Below are 13559 nucleotides of genomic sequence, written 5' to 3'. Positions count from 1 at the left end.
GCTTGACCTCAGCTTCAAATCGTTGAAGCACTAAGCCTATGTTCCGGGAAGCTTGTATATTAGGTAAGGACATTTATACCACGTTTCTTTTCTCCACCCACCTGCTGATTCCTTGAAGCTAGGTCAATCATTAATATCCGTGGGTTGCAACTGACGTTGGAACTCCTGCTGATTCCAACCCACACCTTCAAACCCTGCTTTCATAAACTGTGAACTGCGGCATTCCTCCCTTTGAGTCTTCATCACCACACAAGGTTGAGATTTACTACCAAGTCATTCAATATACCCGAGATGCCTTTGAAAAAGACTGAGCAAACTCTACAGGCTTTCACTATTAGTGCCTCTGCAGGATCCAGGGAGGAGAGGATTGTTACATTTCGATGACCTCATTCAGAGGAAGAAAGCATTGACCCTGAATCAGATTCTTCAGGGTGTAGAGGTGATGCCCAGATGACTGCTTTATTCTGTCTGGAGATGGGGTTCAGTTTCCCAGGCTTCCATCCGAGCTGCGCAATCGTGGGAAATGAGGAAACCCCTGCCCTGTGTGGAGCCGGGTTTCCTCCAAACAATAGCTTGAGGTGCGGAGGAGGAGACTCAGATGGTCCTTGAGATTGCAACTGCTATAGAAGCCCAGCAGCCCTATGGCGCCTCCGCGGGCGGGGACCAGCGGACTCCGGACTGCAGACTGGGGAGCCGCCGCTAGGGGGCGCCGCGAGCGCTCAGTGCCCCCGCCCGCCGGGGAAGGGGCAGAGCCGCGCCGCCGAACCTGAGCCGCAGGGCAGGCGGTCGGGACCAGACGCCAGGACTGTCACCCGGACGCGCCGCGCGCACTGACCCGGGACGACGCGGGCATCTGGGGACGGCCAGGCCTTTGTCCCCCGGGCTCCACGGCTCCCGCTCCCGGGTGAGCAGCCCACGGGGCGGACGGCGATGTCTCGCTGGGCCCTCCGCAGTCCCCCGGGGAGCCGGGTATCCCCGCTAGCGCGCCTGTGCTGCGTCTCCGCCGCGCTGGGGATGCTGTGGTACCCCGCGTCGCTGGCTTTCAACTTGGACGTGGACAAGCTCACGGTGTACAGCGGCCCCGAGGGCAGCTACTTCGGCTACGCACTGGACTTCCACATGCCTGATGCTCGCACGTAAGTCACTGCTGGGGTGGCGTGCGCGCGTGAACAAGCCGACTCATTGGTCCGTTCTCTGTCCCCACAGCCTGGAGGAAGGGGTGTCTGAGATCCCAGCCCGCTGTCCACTCGGACACTTCTCTCCCCTCTGGCCAGCGGCATCTTCTCTCCTGGCTCATGCTAGATGTGCCTGTGAGCCTTGAATTGAAGCCGCGCCGTTTGGCTTGTCCGGGTTGAAAGGGGCATCCTACAAAGAGAGAATGGGACCGAACAGACTCAAGCCCAATTAGAGCAAGGACCACAACATGGGCTGTTTCTACCGAGTTGAAGTGCTTAACAACTAAGAGCCCCAGGCTCAAGTGCTTGTGGGGGTTGGTCCTCTGCTTTTCCCCATCACACTGTCTCCACTTAGCTCCAGCTAGAGATTTTAGGACCACTTAGACCCTCTTCCAAAAATAAGGTTTCTGGTGCTCATAGGTTTCCAAAGAGGAAATCAAATTTGACAGCCCCCCCCCCCATTGTAAGCCCGTTTCTGTCCTCCACCCCTACTCCAGTCCAGTGGGCATGTCGCTACAGACTGAACTGCATGCGTACACTTTTATGATCCCCAAGGAGTGACCTTCTCCAACCCTTTTGCAGAGCCAGTGTCTTGGTGGGAGCGCCCAAAGCCAACACCAGCCAGCCGGATATCGTGGAGGGCGGAGCTGTCTATTACTGTCCGTGGCCAGCACAGGGGTCCATACAATGCAAGCAGATCCCGTTTGACACCACCAGTAAGTGACGCTATTCCGGACGGTGGGCCCTCTTTGGAAGAGCCAGAGCCATCCCGGTGGCGACTTTGTACTTTCTTTGCACTCCTTTTGCCAATGCAAGGGTTTGGGTTGCTTCTGGTAACGTGTTTCCTTACTGTCCAGGGACGAGTACTTTTAGGGTGAATGGATATTTGGGAGGAATAGAGAGTTACAGCCTTGACTACAGAGAGAATCCGGTTCTTCCCCAAATACAGATCTGGGAAAAGCCTTCATTCCAGCTCCAGAGGCTAGACTTCCCTGCAGTAGACCCAGACGCCACTCCATGTTCCTGTTTTAATTCTTTACAGAAAGAAAGGATTTTTTTTTTTCAAAATATTGGACATTGGATGCAAACTACTACAGGCAGAGTGTGGATGGATTACATTCATTTCCAAAATCCCTAGACAGATGTTTCTTATTTAATTAAAGGGAAAATACATTTTAAGCAATTCAGTCTGGTTATGTTTCCTCTAGTGTTTTCTCTTCGGGTTCTGAGAAAATAATTTAAACATAATGCTTTTGAAAACATTATTACTGAGGGTTTTAATTTGTATCACTAAAACTTTAACATTCAAGTGATGCATATTATCAGGGAAAAATAAAAATACATCAGATCAAATACCAGGATTTGAGGGATGGTCATTTAAAATACCCTGTGCAAGGCATAGTTATTGTATTACATCATTCTTGATTTCCTCATGGTTTTTCTCTTAGTGGTCATCTAGAATTAATGTACAGTGTCCATTTTCACAGGATTTTTAAAAATGGATTGGGTGCTGTGTATTTATAGCTTTAATTTGTATCATTTGTGTTAAAGAGAAAACAATTTCAGTACTGTGAGTATGGAAATCATTTTAAAGAGAAAGTATGCAACCATTACCTTGAATTATGACTCAATTAAGAAAGTGTCTTATAGAAGCATTTTGAAATTGTGTTTTTATACCCATCTATGGACACAATAGTTTATTCATTATTTCATTAAATAATTCAGTTGTTTCATACCAGGTTTTTAAGTTTTTACTTTAAAATTTAAGTTTAACAACTAAATTAAACCTGTTTTGACAGAAATAATCTAATTAGATATTAGTGAAGTCTTACGATCCCTAGTTTAAGAAAACTTCTAGGGCTAGGGAGATGCAAGAGTGGGCTAAGTGTTTGCTGTGAATTCATGAGGACCTGAGTTCAAATCCACTGTCCTCACATAAAAACTGGGCATAGCAAGGCATACCTGGTGCCCCAGGATTGGGTGGGGCAAACGGGTAGATTCCAGGGGCTTGCTGCCCAACCAGTCTAGCCAAAACAGTGAGCACCAAGTTCACTGAGAGAACCTGTCTCAAAAATAAGGCTGAGAAGCCATTGAGGCAGAGGACATCCCAACGTGAAACTCTGGCCTCCACCAGTGCCCACGTGGGTAAAACCTGCACACACTTGAGAGCACAAGCTTATACCACACACACACAAAGGAATAAACTTCCTTCAAGGAAGATTTGATCATATGGCATGAAATTAACTCCATTTTAATGATTCTCACCCAAATGATTGACCTTTGTTGTTGTTGTTGTTGTTTTGTCTTTTTGAGACAGGGTCTCCCTGTAGCCCCAGCTGTCCTAGAACTCACTATGTAGATCAGACTGGCCTTGAACTCACAGAGATCTGCCTGCCTCCCGAGTGCTGGGACTAAAGGCATTCACTATCATGCCTGGCTTCCAAATAATTTTTTAAATAATTTAAACTCAGACCATGGCACATAAAAAATACAAATCATTTGAATTATTTGGATTTACATTCAGGAAAAGAAGCATTTATATTTTGAGACATGTTTCATGTTTTATCACCAAGTAGCAATCTCTACTCATGGAAATGAATTTAATGACCTACTAGAACATCTCATAATGTGTCAAATCAAGATGAAGGTAATGTTATTTTTTTCCCAAAAGAATCAATGTCTGTCCAGATAAATCATACCTGAATAGCTTTGTAAGTGCTAATTTCAGGTGATGTCATGATTCAATAGATAAAACTCACAGAATCCAGGCATCAATGTGACTTTTAAATGTCTTAGACAAAACTTTCCATATTAAATTACGATAGATAGTATTTTCCAGTGTTCACTCTAAAGCATTTGTTTGGGGCTTTGAATTCACTTTCCATAGAAAACTAATGCTGAAAGATTGTGTTTTGATTTCCAGAATAGCCCACAGGAATGCACTTAACCCATATTGCAGCTGAATGGATCAGTAGGGAACAAGCTAGGACCATTTTGGCAGTTACATAAGTAGGAAAATACTATCAGGAAAAGACCAGTGTAACCTGGAGAAAGACGTAGGGTAGGTGGCTCTTTTGTACACTCGTACACTTCTCAAAGCCACAGCAGGACGTCTCCGTGGGTGTTTGGTTAATGAGGGTGGTTCTATACTCTACCTTATAAATGAATAGAGGGTTTTTGTTTTGTTTTCTGTGGGACTAGAAATCAAACCCTGGGCCTTTCATATACTAGGTAAATGCTTTACTACTGAACTACAGCCCTGGCCCCTAAATGTATAGCTTTTCTTTCTTGATAGACAAGAGGTACATCTTACTAGTATACTTTTCAGCCATAATCATAATAATTTGATGATTCATAAATAGGAAAAAGTGAAGGAATGAAAGGAAGAAAGAAATAGTTCCTCCTGAAACAATTGCACAAGATTTTCTTGGTGTGTGTACTTGTTCATGTGTGTACATGTTCGTGTACACATGCATGTATAGTCAGGTGTATCTGAAGGCCAAAGGTCTACAGTCCTCACCCTCCACCTTATTTTTCTAAGACAGGATTCTTCACTGAACCTGGATCTCCTGGATTTGGCTAAACTGCCTTTCCACTAAGCCCCAGGGATCCGTCTGTCTCTGCCTTCCCAGAACTGGGATTATAGGCATGCCCCACCCTTTTAACATGGGTGTTAGGTATCAAACTCAGAGCCTCATGCTTACACAGAATGCACTCTATGGATTGAGCTCCCCGGAGGAAGAAGAGAGGGAGGAAGAGGAAGAGGAAGAGGAGGAGCAGTATTTCATAAGCAATGAGGCAGGAAAGGTTGCAGAGACTTTGAGAGAAATGTAAAGGGTTCAGGCTGAAATGAACAGTTCAGTGACCTATATGACAGGCTGAGCAAGAAGACAGACATCTCTGGGAAAAGAAAATTCCCCATGTCAGCCATGAGGGGGTACTGTGGGCCCAGAAACCTTTTTTTTGCTATTGGAAACAGGAGAGGAAGGAGCTTAGCGCCCAGAGCTCAGGTGTGTGGTCCTGAGTGGGTGGTGATGCTCAGGACCTTATCTGTCCTGCTGCTTTAGCCAGTCCAGTAGCTGCAGTGTGATGCAAAGCCATGAAGGGAAAGAGGAGACAGCAAGAGCCAGTAGGGCTAGTTCCAACTTGAGCGTCAGCTCTGTGGGTAGAGGGGAACGTCGGACCCAAGGCTGAAAGGTGGAGACAGACCTTGCCGACTTTGGGTCTTGCGGCCAGTGTTGCCAGATGCATTACAGTAACTGATGACAACTGCATATCAGCCCCTTTGTGCTCATTATTTCCAATCTATAACACAAGCAACTACGTAAAACTTATTTTATGAATAAAGAAACCAACATCAAAGGTGTGACCATGACCTTACAGCGGCAGACTTGTGATAGGCTGCCTACTGCCTTCCTCTGGAAAGGAGGAGAAGGTTGGTCTTCTTAGAGTAAAAGTGCGCATCTTGACTGGGTCCCACGGAGCCCAGGAAGCACTGTTCACCTTCTCTCCCTTTCCTCTGTCTCTGCATTGACTCTACAAATCCCAATGTAAATGTCTTCCTCAGAGAGGCTGAAATGAAGAAGCAGTTTTGGTAAGAAAGCAGAGGATTAGAAGCAGGTGTATTTTGATGAAAATTATGGGCCATAATGTCCCTGGTTTATTTAAGCTTCCATTGATTCTCCACTCAGGGTCTGGCTCCCAAGTTATTCCCTATTGGGTGTCAGCAATGGACTGGCCCTGTCAACAGGAAGAGAAAGTATAGGCTGTGCCTGAGGTAATCTATGAAGCAGCAGCGGCAGAACAGTGTGTGATATGTCAGGTGTGCGTGTGCACGTACGATATTGCTGGTTTCCTCTATAGCACTATCTGTGGTGTTCCCTGTCTTTCACCCTGTCTAATTTTACTACTATACCTAAATGCAAGACATTCTAGAAAATGTGACCTTTTAGTGAAGTTGCTTCCCCTGTTCAAGCCCTGAGGTGTCTTCCATTGAGTCTCTTGTTGGTGTAACCTACTGAATTTTCCCAGCCTAGATAGACACTGAGGTACCCAGGCATGTACTTTAGTCCCTGAACCTGTCTGTGATCTTGTACCTTGATTTATTTAAGACCAACTGCCTCTTGTAAAGTTACCTGTTAACTTAATTCTTTCCACTAACCAATCATTTTATTTTCACCTCATCAATCATATTGGATTTCTGTTTCACTGCATCTCATGATAAATACAAAACCACTAGCCCAACACTTCGAATACATGAATACGATTAAGCGCTGGTCCTTTCAAGTTCAGAAAAGGGGAATTTGAAAGAAGCATATGGTAGTGGGGGAGGTGCAAAGAGCAGGTAATTTTGCTGCTCTGTACAAAATCAAGTCATTTCAGAGAAGGACTTCTCTCGTCCCGTTTTCTTCCTACCTCTTACTTCAATGGGATGAATTTCCTTCCATTCACCCAAGTGATTTCCTTCCCCTTTGCCTCTAAACCGTGCCCTGTCTTACACATAACTGCAAACCCCACATCGACCACATGCATGTCTCATACTGCCTCTAAACCATGCCCTGTCTTACACACAACTGCAAACCTCACATCGACCACATGCATGTCTCACACTGCAAAGCCCACCCCAACATTAATTTGTTTTTCCTCCACATTTCACAATATGTGAATAAAATAAAGATCATCAGTTTATAATCCTTCTGATAAAAGATGGAAAGAATGAAAGACACCTTGATTTTGAAATCGTGAAAGAGCAGATAGTGATATTAGTAACCAAGCATCATCCAGAAAATATTTGATTGTTTTTGATGCTCAAGTGACACATTTGGAGGAGAAAACTAATGGTACGTGCTAACAAATGATGACAGTTATCACAGCACTAATAACAGTGGTCAGTGGCTGGACTCCACTCACAATTTCAGACCCACAGGAGAATGGGAACAGGAAAAGGTGGGAGGTGCTGCTGAGATTCAGAAGTCTTCTGACAGCTTGCCTGGCCTTAATTTAGCATCTTTGTGAGAAAGAAAAGACATGAATAGAAGAAAAAAATCAAAATCTTAGGATTCAGACGTTTTAAAGCTCTAGAATGGCAAGATCTTTTGGTGGGATTGGGCTTGGCCAGCAGAAGCCTTTGTTTTTTTTGGGGGGGGGGTCTGTTTTCTTTTGTGTTGACTGAGCCCACAAGAAGCAGCTCTTGGCACCTGCCTGTGTCTCTGAGACTTGCTTGTTTTTTATGATAGTGTGGGCTGTGCTCTTTTCCTCATGTGAGGGGTAAGAAACATATTGGTCACAGAAGTCTTGCCTTTTCCAGCCTCCCTACCCCCCACTCCATGTTTTGTTCAGGAACAAAGAGAAAGGAAAATGTAGGTCACAGTAAATGACAGAGGATGTAATATAAAATGTGATAGGACTAAGGAAGAGCAGAAATCTGCACTCCAGTGAGTTCAACTGGAAGGAAAATTAAAAATGGGAAAGGAAACCCAGTGATAGTCTACTCTTTTGAATAATCCATAATGGAGCCAGGAGTGGTGGTGCAGACCTATAATTCCAGCTACTTGGAAGCCTGGGGCAGGAAGGGCACCAGTTCAAAGTCTGCATGGGCTACAGAGTGAGTTCAAATGTAGCTTGGACAACTGTGTGAGACCCAGCTTTAAAATAAAGAAACAAAGGGAGTGTGATGATATAGCTCAGGAGTAGAGTACTTGCCTAATATGTGAGGCCCTAGGTTCAGTCCCCAGCATGGGAAGATGATGATGATGATGATGATGATGACGACCAAGATATAGCTCATTGGGAGAGTGCTTTACTAGCTTGAAGGAGGCATTGGGTTAGGTTCCTATCACCATTCAAATAAATAAATAAAATGCTGTAAGTAAAGGAAGTTTTACTACTCAGAAGTGTATATGTAGATGAAATCCATACACATAAATATGTACAGAATAAATATATGCAGGAATATATATGCAGTGAAATGCAGGAGGGCATAAGTATATGACTATATATGCAGAAATCTTCCTCTTCCACAAGCTCGTTCTGAGTGATTGAGGGTCATTAATTTGACCCTTTACTTTTCCTGTGAGCAATTCCTGATAACTACCATGCACCTATACACGGGCCTCACAGAGACACCCACTATCCATCCCTAAAGGAATCTCCAGTGACCCAGCCATCCATGCAACAGAACACAACTGAGTCTTAATAGGAGAAAGGAGGAGGCCTCAGACCCTACAGTGCTCAGCAGCCAGGGGAGGAAGCAATTAGAAAAAGGAAGTCCTTGAAACTCCAACTAGAAATGGGAAACAGATCTGCTCCATGGCTAGTTGAGTAGTATGAATATTAGGTGCCTGTTGCTTAATCTGCAAAATTCTTTCAAGAAACTGGAAATCTGTGTGAGGGAACAGGCGCCCCGGTTCTTGGCAAGAACACTCCAGGCAGCAGCTGCAGCATTCTGGGAGAAATAGCGAAAAGATTTTTACAGTTATTTTGAAAGAAGAAAAGTGCACTTTGACATTTAAGCTGACTAGTTGAGAGGTGCTCTTGCAGACCTGTGTAGAAAGAGTCCTGCATCCCCATGGTGATGAGGAGTCTGGCCAGCACTACTGAGATCTCTGCCCCACCTGACACCATCCACATATACAAACATAGATCTTACTGGGAGAGAGACAGAAACCTAATGACAGATTTCATTAAAAGCATTCATTCATCTTTTAACCAGCAAGCACGTTTAGTACATTTAAAGATAATACTTAACTTTTCAAAATTCAATTTCAATACAAGCTTACTGAAAACATATGTCTATCTATCTGCAAGGTATAGATATACCTAGATATACCTATAGATATACACAGGGGATCCTAAATAGATTAAAAATAATCTCCATTCTAGCCTGTGTTATAAAGAGATTTAAGGTAGGCAAGCAAATTGTGATTCAACAATAAGTAGTTTATATTTAAAACATTCTACCTCTTACACCAATTATGGGCTGCTATGAATTGCAGACAGGCAGATCTCAGATGATAGTCTGGAAGGCACGGAGTTCAATCTCAGTCATGCAGAAAGGCCAACATTTGGGTCTTTGATGTTAGTGTAGCACTCCAAAAGTATATCAAAATGAGAAACATTTCTAGATCCATAAACATTGCTAAAAATGATCCTTTACCCTTCAGATTGTTTTAGTGAAGATAAGGTATAGATTACAAAAATAATCCTTATCAAAATGATTGTGACAGAGGAGCTGACTTTAAAGGGACAGCGCAAGGGAATTGAGGGAGCACGGTAGACCTTTCTGTATCCTGGTGGCGATGTGATTATATGTGACTGTCGAAATCTGCTAAGAGCTAAGAGTGCATTTTACTGTAATAGAAACAAAATGAGAAGACAAAGAGGAAAACAGCTCTATAGAAAATGCAATAAAGTTATGTATTTGGTACGACAAAATTTGGTTTTCTATCATACCACTAAGCTCTTTAGGCTATGGCAAGTTTTGTCTAATAAAACTGAGAAGGGTAAGAATATGTCTTGTGAATGAAGAGGGTAAGGCTACTTCTGCATGAGGGTGAGTAATTACATCACCATTTAGGACCTTCCTCGTCATTCTTTAAATAAAGGCTAATACGTTCACAATGTATTTGGTAAGAGAGTGGTCATTGGACAGAAATCATGTTTAATAAGATTGTATCTATGCATTTAAGTGGTCTAATGTGTCACTCCTCCATGCTTATGAAATTCAGATGTGGGACCCCTTATTGGTAGTCACCAAGCTAAGTTCTCATTCCAAGCACATGGTTTTAAATATTAAAATGAGTGCAACTGCTCAGCATGGCATGCACTTTGTGCTTTCAGGTCAATTTTTTTCATGAGCTCTGGTATTTGACATATGGGCACAGACTTGAATATGATAGAGCAAAAGCTTTTTAAAATTTTTCTTTTAAAAATTGAGATGTATTTATTATTTTATGTATATGAGTATTTTGCATGCATGTGTGAAAGTGCACCATGTGTGTGCACTGCTCAAAGAGGCCAGAAGAGAGTGTCAGATCCCCTGGAACCAGAGTTATGGACAATTGTTAGCTGCTGTGTGGGTGCTGGGAACTGAACCTGGATCCTCTGCAAGAGCAGCCAGTCTCTTAACTGTTGAGCCATCTCTCCAGCTACTGTAAAAACTTCTTTATCAATCTGCCCTGATTTCCAGGACACACTGAGATTAGAGAGAAAGGCACATAACATTTTACAGAAGTGAGTTTATTCAAGGACTCCCTCTAACCCATGCTGTAACACAACATCTCACCCTGCATCTAGTGATAGAAACCAACTCCCAATAGCCAGGCTATGGCTCAATTTTAGCTGCCTCCATTGTCACATTCTGAATTTGACCTAGATGATTCCATCCTAAGCCAGCCTCTTGCCACACTGCATGCCCAACTTATCGCCCCCATACAGTATATAGTACAGCTTTTCCCTCATCACAAACATGTTCCCACTCTCTGGACTGTGTTTTCTGGCCTCTTCCTTAATCACCCAGAACATCTTATCTTCCAGTAATGACTTCCTGATACTTTTCCCTTCTCCTTATATTTCTGAAACTCTAAAGTTGTTACACATCCATTTATGGGAAAAAGGGAGCATAAGACTAAAAAATATTGTGAACTGCCAGGCGTGGTGGTGCACGCCTTTAATCCCAGCACTCGGGAGGCAGAGGCAGGCAGATCTCTGTGAGTTTAAGGCCAGCCTGGTCTACATAGTGAGTTCCAGGAGAGCTGGGGCTACAGGGAAACCCTGTCTCAAAAAGACATATATATATACATATATATAGTGAACAGCTTAAATATGAATATTCAACTAAGTTAATAGCATAAGTCATACAATTAATTATGATATAACCATAAAAATGAAGTCTACAAAGAATCAGCATTAATATGAGAAGATACTTCTGTTTTAATGTTAATTTAACAAGTTCAAAACTATAGCTACAACTTTTGAAGAGTACAGGAAAGGAAGTGAGAGAAGAGGCTGTCTGGGAAACGTGATTAAAACTATTTGGGAACTGGAAAGATTAGCAAGCACAGGACCTGAATTTGGTTCCTGGCACCCACATAAAAAGGTGGGCGCAGCGAAACATTGTTTCTAACCCTAGTACTGGAGAGGTCAGATGCCAACCTCATGTGTTATGCCTCAGGGGGGGTTGTCTGGTTGGTTGGGTTTTTTAAATTTATTTTTATTTTTTTATGTATATCAGTGTTATGCCTGCAGGTGTGGAAGTGCACCCGTGTCATGCAATGCCTGTGGAGGGCAGAGGACAGCATCAGATCCCTTGGAACTGGAGTCACAAATGGTTGTTAGTTGCCATGTGGGCACTGGAATTTGAACCCTGGTCTTCTATAAGAACAGCAAAGGCTGTTAACTGATGAGCCATCTCTCCAGCCTTTTTTTTTTTTTTTAAATGTGTGTGTGTGTTTTGAGACAGTCACAGTTGGCTTTTTTTTTTTTTTTTTTGACATAGCTTCTAGGAATTGAACTCACATTCTCATGTTTGCAAGGCAAGAACCCTCTTGACAACATCTCCCTAGCTCTATTCTAATCTCTTTTGCTTTTAAAATCACCTTTCAATTCCAAAATACATTCACTTACTAAAGTGTCATCTAGGGGGAACAGTAGTGTTTTAAATAAAACTCAGAGACGTTAAAACTTCTAGACTGCCATATGGCCACAAATAGAGCCCTTGGCCTTGCCCTTATAGGGTATACAAGGAAAAGCAATGACAAGCTAGGAAAAGTACAGCAAGGCTGACTGAGTGATGGAGAAGGGGTAGTGTGTGTACACATGCTCATGGACAGAGAGGGCAGAGTACGTACACACACATGTGCACTGGGTAGAGCAGTATCTTTCTATGGCAACTATAGCACACTAACACTTGAAGGACTTTAAACAACACAAATTGATTATTGTAAGCTCTGGAAGTCCACGTCTAAAATAGATCTCCCTGGGCTAAAATCAAGATCTTGGCAGAGCTGTGTTCCTTTTGGAAGCTCTAGGGAAAAGCTGTTTCTTTGCTTTTCCCAGAACGTATACTGCCCCGAACTCTGACTGATGGTCCTTTTCCATTTTTAAGGCTCGCAGTGTTGGTTGCATTCTTCTCCATAGGTCTCTTCAGGACCTCCCTTTCTGTCTCCTTCTGCTTTAAAGAACCTCTGTTCTTACTTTGGGTTCATCTTGATAAGTGAGAGAATCAGACTCTTAAGCTCTTAGTTCTCCTTTCTTATAGAACCTATTTCTAGTCCCACTGGGGCTATTATTTTGCCTACCACAAGTAGTCAAAAGAATTACATTGCGGGGCAGGGGGTTGTATTTGAGCAAGGGCCTAAATTAAGTGAGGCCCATAATGAAGGAGTGTTCTAGAGTGCAGGAATCTGGGTTAAAATCTAGGGGTGAATGCACTTGGCAATGGAGAAAGTTCTGTGACCTTGAGAGAAGGAAGTCAGGGAAAGAGGGATCGACAATTAGACCAGAGGGACTGTAGGCAAATACATAGGGTTTGGGCCACAGTCCCTCAAACCACCCTCCTAAACATCTAAACATACATAATCCCAAATGCTGAAATCCCGAAAGACCCAAATCACTAAATTGTAAAATATCTAAGTCTAAAATTTCAAAAGGTCAAAACTCAAAAAATATAGCTGGACAGGATGGTGCCTACCTGTAATCAGAGCATTTAGGAGACAGGATGAGCATAAGTTCAAGGCTAGTCTGAGCTACATAGTAAGTTTGAGCCCAGCCTGGCTATAAAGTGAGATCCTGTCTCAAACAAACAAACAACCTGACCAACCAACAAAGAATCTAGAAACATTACTCTGGAAAGCTATAATTTTTTTTTCACAGAAAAAAACAAGACTGTATTGAAAACAAGCACCAACACTTTTTCTTGTCATTAATCCCTATAAAGCACAAAATAACAACTATTTACATAATTTTCACATTGTATTGGGAATTATAAGTAATCTAGAAATAATTTAAAGTTTATAGAAGGACCTGTACAGATTATATAAAAATCCTAAATTATTGTATATAGGGCGACCTAAGCCTCTACAGCTGTCCTGGAACACAACCTCCAGGTGGCCTTTTGGTGGGCCTTTTTATATACTTTCATATGAATGAGTTTTCATATGAATGACTTTTTTTTTCAATGAAATATTTTTTTTTAATTAGAAGAAGCATTTCATTACAACAGCATTAACCTATTCAAAAAAATTTTTCTGATCTAGGGTACATCTCTTTCAAAATTGGCTGTACATTTCTAGGTTTACAGATGAATTATTATGCTTATACAATCTTTTACTCATTATAAACTCTATAAGACATAAAATTAAATGAGGTTCCAACGTTTAAAAAAGA

The 13559-nt window shown here is 42.6% G+C and overlaps 1 protein-coding gene across 1 annotated transcript in view; it reads left to right on the top strand.

Moving 5' to 3' along the window:
* The first annotated feature begins 694 nt into the window (after positions 1-694).
* The window catches only part of Itga8 (integrin subunit alpha 8), a 215974-nt gene continuing 203109 nt past the window's right edge, over positions 695-13559 (top strand). The window contains exons 1-2 of the mRNA XM_008833886.3: positions 695-1136; positions 1758-1891. Of these exons, the coding sequence (XP_008832108.1) occupies positions 931-1136; positions 1758-1891 (340 nt within the window). The 5' untranslated portion in view covers positions 695-930. The remainder of the gene's footprint in view (positions 1137-1757; positions 1892-13559) is intronic.

This window comes from Nannospalax galili, unplaced genomic scaffold (assembly GCF_000622305.1).
Source record: "Nannospalax galili isolate Female #2095 unplaced genomic scaffold, S.galili_v1.0 scaffold976, whole genome shotgun sequence".
Classification (NCBI taxonomy): Eukaryota; Metazoa; Chordata; class Mammalia; order Rodentia; family Spalacidae; genus Nannospalax; species Nannospalax galili.
The sequence above is the reverse complement of the archived record's forward strand: the minus strand, read 5'-3'. Positions and strand labels throughout refer to the sequence as shown.